Source organism: Physeter macrocephalus, chromosome 8 (assembly GCF_002837175.3).
Source record: "Physeter macrocephalus isolate SW-GA chromosome 8, ASM283717v5, whole genome shotgun sequence".
In the NCBI taxonomy this organism is placed as follows: domain Eukaryota; kingdom Metazoa; phylum Chordata; class Mammalia; order Artiodactyla; family Physeteridae; genus Physeter; species Physeter macrocephalus.
In genome coordinates, this window is record NC_041221.1 from 136937784 (window position 1) to 136946964 (window position 9181).

At 43.5% G+C, this 9181-nt stretch overlaps 1 protein-coding gene across 2 annotated transcripts; it reads left to right on the forward strand.

The window, feature by feature from the left end:
• On the forward strand, positions 1 to 8709 carry LOC129391349 (protocadherin beta-15-like). Of its 2 annotated transcripts, none has more exons than XM_055086803.1 (2): positions 1 to 2431; positions 3993 to 8709. In XM_055086803.1, the coding sequence occupies exons 1-2, from the start codon at positions 173 to 175 to the stop codon at positions 4002 to 4004; spliced, it is 2271 nt and encodes a 756-aa protein (XP_054942778.1). In that variant the 5' UTR covers positions 1 to 172; the 3' UTR covers positions 4005 to 8709. The 2 variants fall into 2 exon arrangements, with proteins under 2 accessions (XP_054942778.1, XP_007121412.3); XM_007121350.4 differs by having other exon boundaries at positions 7980 to 8709.
• Positions 8710 to 9181: the final 472 nt, after the last annotated feature.

Sequence of the window (9181 nt, forward strand, 5' to 3'; positions counted from 1 at the left end):
AGCGGAAGAGAAAAACCTGTAAGCAAAGCTCAGGACCAAAAACTCCAGGGAATGCTGCTCGCCGACTTTTCTGGACAGGTTACCCACTGGGAGATCCACCACTGTCTCAGTCCCATTTCTACCTAAGATAGAGCTGGCTCCTGTTCCTGGAAAGGCGTTTGTGGGAGTAAAGATGGAGGCCGGAGGGGAGCGCTTTCCTAAACAAAGGCAAGTCCTGATTCTCTTTCTCTTGCTGGGAGTGGCTCTGGCAGGCTGGGAATCCCGTCGTTATTCCGTGATGGAGGAAACTGAGAGCGGCTCCTTTGTGGCCAATCTAGCTAAGGACCTGGGGCTGGGAACGGGGGAGCTAGCTGCGCGAGAAGCCCGGGTGGTGTCCGAGGACAACGAACCCTGGTTGCAGCTTGATCTACAGACTGGGGAGTTGATATTAAGTGAGAAACTGGACCGGGAGGAGATGTGCGGCCCCACAGATCCATGTGTAATGCATTTCCAAGTGTTACTGAAAAAACCACTGGGAGTATTTCGAGCTGAGCTACTGGTGAGAGACATAAACGATCATTCTCCTGAGTTTCCTGAAAGAGAAATGACACTGAAAATCCTAGAGACTAGCCCTCCTGGGACCGTGTTTCCTCTGAAAACAGCCCAGGATTTGGACGTGGGCAACAACAACATCCAAAACTACAATATCAGTCACAACTCTTACTTCCATGTTTCCACCCGCAACTGGGGGGACGGCAGGAAATACCCAGAGCTGGTGCTGGACAAAGAGCTGGATCGCGAAGAGCAGGCCGAGCTCAGATTAACCCTCACAGCGCTGGATGGCGGCTCTCCGCCCAGGTCTGGCACCGCCCAGGTCCGAATCTTGGTCTTGGACGTTAATGACAACGCCCCTGAGTTTGCACAGACACACTACCAGGTGCAGGTCCCAGAGAACAGCCCTGTAGGCACCCTAGTTGTGAAGGTCTTAGCTAGGGATTTGGACACTGGAACAAACGGAGAGATATCATATTCCCTTTTTTATAGTTCTCAAGAGATAAGCACAACTTTTGAGGTAAGCAGCATTTCAGGAGAAGTTCGACTAATTAAAAAACTAGATTTTGAGACAGTATCCTCATATGAGCTGTATATAGATGCGTCTGATGGTGGGGGACTTTCTGGAAAATGCTCTGTCTCCATTGAGGTGATGGATGTTAACGATAACTCCCCAGAACTAACTATTTCATCACTTACCAGCCCCATTCCTGAAAATTCCCCCGAGACAGAAGTGGCCCTGTTTAGGATTCGAGACCGAGACTCAGGAGACAACGGAAGGATGACTTGCTCCATCCAGGATGATCTCCCCTTCCTCCTGAAACCATCTGCAGAGAATTTCTACACCCTAGTAACAAATGGGGCGCTGGACAGAGAGAGTAAAGCCCAATATAATATCACCATCACCGTCACAGATATGGGCACACCGAGACTGAAAACCGAGCACAACATAACCGTGCTGGTGTCCGACGTCAACGACAACGCCCCCGCCTTCACCCAGACCTCCTACACCCTGTCCGTCCGCGAGAACAACAGCCCCGCCCTGCACATCGGCAGCGTCCGCGCCACAGACAGAGACGCGGGCGCCAACGCCCAGGTCACCTACTCGCTGCTGCCGCCCCTCGACCCGCACGTGCCCCTGGCCTCCCTGGTGTCCATCAACCCGGACAACGGCCACCTGTTCGCCCTGAGGTCCCTGGACTACGAGGCCCTGCGGGCGTTCGAGTTCCGCGTGGGCGCCGCCGACCGCGGCTCCCCCGCGCTCAGCAGCCAGGCGCTGGTGCGCGTGCTCGTGGCGGACGACAACGACAACGCGCCCTTCGTGCTGTACCCGCTGCAGAACGCCTCGGCGCCCTGCACCGAGCTGGTGCCCAGGGCGGCCGAGGCGGGCTACCTGGTGACCAAGGTGGTGGCGGTGGACGGCGACTCGGGCCAGAACGCCTGGCTGTCGTACCAGCTGCTCAAGGCCACGGAGCCCGGGCTGTTCGGCGTGTGGGCGCACAACGGCGAGGTGCGCACGGCCCGGCTGCTGGGCGAGCGCGACGCGGCCAAGCACAGGCTGATGGTGCTGGTCAAGGACAACGGCGAGCCGCCGCTGTCGGCCAGCGTCACGCTGCACGTGCTGCTGGTGGACGGCTTCTCGCAGCCCTACCTGCCGGCCCCGGAAGCGGAAGCGGCGGATGCGGCCCCGGCCGCCGCGCTCACCGTCTACCTGGTGGTCGCCTTGGCGTCGGTGTCTTCGCTCTTCCTCTTCTCGGTGCTGGTGTTCGTCGCGGTGCGGCTGTGCAGGAGGGGCGGGGCGGCCTCGGTGGGTCGCTGCCCGGTGCCCGAGGGCCCCTTTCCGGGCCACCTGCTGGACGTCAGCGGCACGGGGACCCTGTCCCAGAGCTACCAGTACGAGGTGTGTCTGACGGGAGGCTCCGGGAGTAATGAGTTCAAATTCTTGAAGCCTGTCTTCCCCAATATTCTAGAATCGGACCTCGGGAGGAAGTCAGAAAGAAGTTCAACCTTCCAGAATAGTTAGGTATCTGAAACTTCCCCACTGCGTACATTAGTTTTGTCTCTTACACCTTTCCCTCTTTTAACCTAGTAGTAATCTTTAATGCTACTTGTCTTCTTTTCTAGTTTTTTCTTAGTAATACTACTCATTGTTTTGTTGGCCTGTTTGTCCTATAATTATTTTTACAATTCTTGTTAGTAAAAATTTTATATCAGGAAATTTCATATTTCTGATTAAACTTTTAGTATTTATTTCTAAATGATAATATGAAAGTTAGCCTCTCAGAATAAAAGTAATTCTAAGTTTAAAAGTACATTTCTCACTATATGACACTACATAAAAATGTCTGATCCCTTTTTATCATACTTCATTTTTTAATTACTGGAAGTTTTTAACGTTTTTATTATTTACACAGTTAGACTTGTCTATAGCCCCTCTCCTGTTTGGAGTGGAATCAATTTATATTTACTTATGTCCAATTTCTTCCAAGCTCTGTTTGGATTTTTGTTTTACCAATAGGCAACAACATGTATAATTTCATGCTATTTATTTCAAAAATCACACTTCTAATCATTAGACTTTCACTCTGAAATATTGCATATGTTATCTCATGCAAGTATATATTTATCATCTATTCTTTCTCATCTAAATTAATGTTGAAAACACTTGTAAGTTCTTCCTTATATCTAACTGAAGTTGTGATCCTGTTAAAGAGTTTACTGATACCAGGTTGACTATGTTTAAGGAGTTCTTTAGACGTGACCAAATAATGCATTGCCTGCAATTGTCCCTTGCTATTGGAGATGAATTCTCAAGTGAGCTCCAAATTCTGGGCCTAGAGGAACTTTTGATGACACAGCATTCCAATATCTGCTTGCCTTTGGATGACGACATTGTTCTGGTTAATAGGGAATTGGAAAGAAAATGCATTGTAGAATATTACTTACCAAAGAAAACTTAGTAAAGGATATGTTGGTGAGGGAGTTGAATGATTTGAAGAAATAATCAGCTCTGTTGTCAGGACTCCTCTATCTCCAGGAGCCTCATAAGTGGATACTATAGAATGGTGTGGTTGGTAGAGTAATGGCCCCCTAAAGACATCCACATCCTAATCCCTGGAACCTGTGAATATTCTGTGTTGTATTGTAAAAGGAAATTAAGGTTCAGAGGAATTAAGGTTGCTAATCAGTTAGTCTTAAAATAGGAAGAATATCCTAGATGATCTGGATGGGCCTGATTCAGTCAGTTGAAAGGCCTTAGAGCAGAGCTGAGTCTTCCCTGAGATGAAGAAATTCTGACTGTGGGCAGCAGCTTCTCATGCCCCAGACTTCCAGCCTGCTCTTTCTGATTGCCTGCTCTACAGATTTTGGACTTGCCTAGCCAGCTCACCCAACCAAGTAAGTCACTTCCTTGCAATAAATCTCTTAATATATATCTCCTGCTGGTTCTGTTTCTCTGGTAGAACCCTGACTGATACAGATTTTGGCACCTGGAAGTGGAGTGCTGCTGTAACAAATAACTGAAAATATGGAAATTGCTTTGGAATTGAGCAGCAGGCATAGGCTGGAAGAATTTTGAAGTGCATGATGGAAAAAACCTAGATTGCTTTCGACAGACTGTTAGTTGAAATACAGATGTTAATAACTCTGCTAGCGAAGACTCAGAGGGAAGTAAGGAGTATGGTGGAGAAAACATATATTGCCTTATAGATTACCTAAATCAAAACCTTAGGAGACTTGGTAGTAATATGGTAGTAATATGGATGTTCCCTGGTGGCACAGTGGTTAAGACTCTGCCTGCCAATGCAGGGGACAGGGGTTCGAGCCCTGGTCCAGAAAGATCCCACATGCCGCGGAGCAACTAAGCCCATGTGCCACAACTACTGAGCCTGTGCTCTAGAGCCCGCGAGCCACAACTACTGAAGCCTGCGGGCCTGGAGCCTGTGCTCTGCAACAAGAGAAGCCACCGCAGCGAGAAGCCCATGCACTCTGTGCACCGCAATTAAGAGTAGTCCCTGCTCGCTGTAACTAGAGAAAGCCTGCGCACAGCAACAAAGACCCAACACAGCCAAAAATAAATAAATAAATTTTTTAAAAGTTTAAAGTCACTGCTGATGAGGGCTCAGAAAGAAATGAGGAAAATGTTATTGGAAACTGGAGGAAATGGAATCCTTGCTACATAGTGGCTGAAAACTTAGCTGAATTGTGTCCTGCAGTGGAAATGTGGGAGGAAAGGACTGGTAAGCAATGAACTTGGATATTTAGCTGAGGAGATCTGGGCTGAGGAGGCATGGGTTGAAAGTGCAGCGTGGTTTCCTCTTGCTGCTTATAGTAAAATGTGAGAAGAATGAAATAGATTGAGGGAAGGACTGTTAAGCAAAAAGGAACCAGAATATGATGATTTGAGAAATTCTCAGCCTATTCAGATTGTAAAAGATGCTAAAATTAGGAAAGTGTGCTCTGGAGAGAAAGCCAAGGATGTCACAGCTGTACACTATTTGTACTAGGCATACACATTGATATGATACTATAATGAGATGTGATCTTTGAGGACCTTAAATATATTTTTTTATGTGGGATGGATGTGAATCTTTGGGGACCAGAGGGTGGACTGTGGTAGGGAGAATAATGGCCCCACAAAGTATCTATGTCCTAATGTCTGGAACCTGTGAATATCTTATGTTATGTGGCAAAGGGGAATTAAAGTTGCAGATGGAATTAAGGTTGATAATCAGCTAACCTTATAAGGAGATTACCCTAGATTATCCAGATGGGTCCAGTGTAGTCACAAGAGCCTTTAATAAGAAGTGGAAGTGGGAAACAGAAAAGTTAGTATCAGAGTGATGTTCTGTGAAAAAGACTGAACCAGCCATTACTGAGTTTGAAGATAGAAGGGAGCCACAAATGAGGGAATGCAGATAGCCTCTAGAAGCTAGAAAAGGCAAGAAAATGTATTCTCCCTTAAAGCCTCCAGAAAGGAATATAGTTCTACCTTAACTTTAGCCCAGTTTAACTTCTGACCTCCAGAACGGTAAGATAATTTTGTGTTGTTAAGCCACTAAGTTTATGGTAATTTGTTACAGCAGCTATAGGACATGAATACAAATGGCTACCAACAAAGCCATTTTCAAGCCCATTTTTCTTTTCCTTCCCCTACTCTAGGCCAAAATATTCATATTCCCATAATCTCTTGCAGGTAGGAGTGTCATATAACTCTGTTATTGCTACTGATGTAAAAGTATAATTGGGAATTGGGCTTAAGGGAAATATTTTGAAAGGGCTAATCTGAGGTGGCATGTTCCTTAGGACTTTGCCCATTTTCCTTTTTCTTAACTGGCATGGGTACTGATGAGTAAGCCTTGAGTTGAAGCAACCAACTTGCAACCATGAGATGAATACCATAGAACAAAGGTTATATACTAAGTATGATAAGATGGAAAGCCCCTGAATTTCTTACAGCATTGTCAAGCTGCTGCAACACCTCTATGCTACCTTCTCCCAGGCTTTATGTTGCACTTTATAAATAAACCCCTATGTGATTAAACAACTGTAGTCAGGTTTTCTGTTGATTACAGACAGATGCATTCCAGGCTGACCCATCTCTCCTCCTCGTGAGTAAGGTTGATTTACACAGTTGTCTGACTAGGTCCTATGTTGTCTGTTTAAGATGTATGAGATGCTTGTCAGAAAAATAGTTTTACCTTCCCTTAGGTGTTATCAAGGGACAGTACTCTGAGTTACTATGGCTGCCTTTATATCTTTATTCAGTCATTTCTCAATTTGACTAATATAAACATATGCAGATAATTGAACTTTCAAAGGAATCTTCCTAGTTGGTAGCAACCCAAAAAGTTGAGTTTTGGAAAATAGAATGAGAAAGTGACCTGATAAGTGCCAGCTATACTATTAACCTGCATCAGTGGTGTCCTTACAAGACGACTGGAAGTTTAGAACACTTGTTTCCCTCTCTGGCAGGGAAGTGGCACAGCCCCAAATTTTACTTAGTAAAATAAATTGACTAAATATGAGTCCTGAAAATATTCATAAGCAGATCAGCAGTCTACATGTTTTGGTAGAATATGCCTGATGGAAGGATTAGAAATTCCTAACAACATTTTCAGTACACAGAGATGTGCGTTTTGAGGCCTCAGTGTGTCAGGAGCCATTACTCCTTTCCTGTCTTACTTTACAAATATTGGTAAAGTGTAGAATTTAAAGGCATCTCCAAAGTCTTCCTACTTATGTCTTTCTTGGACTGATCTGGAATACCTTGAAAAGAGCATTCCTTCCAGTTTATCAGCATAATCATGAAAAATCAATAAAAATCTATCATGATACATGATAGAATTGCATCAAGAAGTTTTAGAACTCCTTAGCTTCACCCAGAGTGTTTGTGTATTTGTGTATGTTTGTATATGTGTACATTTGAGTGTGTGTGTATGTGTGTGTCTAGGGGAGTAGCTTTAGCAGATGGTAGAGGTGCATCTCTGGTATATATGCAGAGATATATACCAGAGTAACAATGCTTTTCCATAGCTTTTCCACACTGTAAAGATATTTTTCCCTTTAGTGCATAAATGTATGTCATAAAATTGCCATTACTGGGACTTCCCTGGTGGCGCAGTGGTTAAGAATCCATCTGCCAATGCAGGGGACACGGGTTCGATCCCTCGTCCGGGAAGATCCCACATGCCACAGAGCAACTAAGCCCATGTACCACAACTACTGAGCCTGCGCTCCAGGGCTCGCGTGCTGCAACTACTGAGCTTGTGCTCTAGGGTCCATATGCTGCAACTACTGAAGCTCGCATGCCTGGAGCCCATGCTCCACAACAAGAGAGAAGCCACTGCGATCAGAAGCCCACACACTGCAACGAAGAGTAGCCCCCACTCGCCACAACTAGAGAAAGCCCGCGCACAGCAATGAAGACCCAGCGCAGCCAAAAAAATAATAAAATTTAAAAATAAAAATTTGCATGGAAAAAGGAAATGTGATTTTAAAAATTAAAAAATAAAATTGCCATTACTAACATATCCTAAAATAGATTATATTTGCAAACTGAAGGATGTTTCTCTTTGTAAATTTAACAATGCCAGCATTATTGGATCTAGAAGCTTAGTAGCCCTCTTGGCCTTGAAGGAGCAGCCCAGGGGAGGGAAGTGTAGACCAGACTTGGTCCTTTTTTCCCCAGTGGGCTCAGGAAACAATAAAGTTGATGTCAGGATGTGTCAGGACTGGAATTAGGGTGAGGCCAAGTTGTGCAAGTGTAGGGTTGGATCCTGTCTTTATTTAAAATATTAATATTTTGTTCATCATTAATTATTTCATTAAGTTTGACTTTTTAGAATATTGCATTAAGTAGTATCTATCTTTACTACTAAGTTTTTGGGTGACCCATTAATTTTGCTTCTGAGACACTTACCTTAACCTAGTCCTGGTCCTTTTTGTAGTTTCCATCTTTCCAGTTCAAATGGCCATCATAGCAGTAGTTTTGGTAGTCACAGCTGAAATCTGAGTGGTGAGAGCTGAATCAAGTCCATCTCCATTCTGAATATGAGCTAGCAGCAGCAACAGTAGAAGAATACAAAGATCCAAGGAGATCTGACAAACTGGAGTCCTGCAGACTGGGAATGGAAGAGTACCTGTATGGCTGTGATTCATCAGGAAAACTGTTTATATGTTTTTCTTCCAGGTGGCATGCAGCAGTGTGAAAAATGTTATCTATTGGGGGATAACATTTGCCACTTCATTGTTGAGAATTTTTGCATCTACGTTCATGAGGGATATTTGTCTCTCTATATTTTTTCATGTTATCCCCTTGTCAGGTTTAGTTTCAGGATTATACTGGTCTCATAAAATGAGTTGATGATTGTTTATTCCACCTCTCTTTTATGAAAGAGGTTGTGTAAGATATTTATTATTTCTTCTTTATATATTTGATAGAATTTACCAGAAGCCATGTGTGGCTACCGTTCTCTTTGTGGGGAAATTTTGAATTGCAAATTGAACTTCTTAAATAGATATGCTGCAATTCCAGTTTTCTATTTCCTCTTGTGTCAGTTGGTAACTTGTGTTTTTTAAACAATTTGTCTATATTACCCAAGATGTTAATACACTGGCATGAAGTTATTGATAATATTCCTTTATTATCTTTTCAATATATTTAGGATCTGTAGTGGTACCCCTCTTTCCCTCTAGTTATTGGTAAACATGTTTTCTCTCCTTTTGCCTTTATCAGTATTGCAGTGAGTATATCAATTTTATTAGTCTTTCTTTTTTTAAACCAACCTTGTCTTTGTTATTTTCCTATTACTTTCTGTTTTCTGGTTCATTGATTTCCACTCATACGTTTTTATTTCTTTTCTTATACCTACTTCGGGTTTAGTTTTCTATTCTTTTTCTAGTTTCTCTGAAAGCTTAGATAGTTGACTCTTTTCTAATACAGATTAAAATATATAAATATATAATTTAAAGTTATAAATTTTCTATGCATTAATTAAGCTGCATTTCATGAATTTTGATACATTGTGATTTTATTACCATTAAGTTTGAATTTATCTACAGTTTCCCTGTTGATTTCTTCTTTGATCTATTGCTTAACTAGAAGTATTGCTTAATTTCCAAATATCCAGGGATATTATTTTTGATATCC

Excerpts from the sequence above, each read along its gene's own strand:
- LOC129391349 (XM_007121350.4), top strand. The coding sequence starts at position 173 with ATGGAGGCCGGAGGGGAGCGCTTTCCTAAACAAAGGCAAGTCCTGATT. Across the intron at positions 2,432-7,979 it reads CCCAGAGCTACCAGTACGAG|TTTCCATCTTTCCAGTTCAA; the intron begins GTGTGTCTGACG and ends TCCTTTTTGTAG.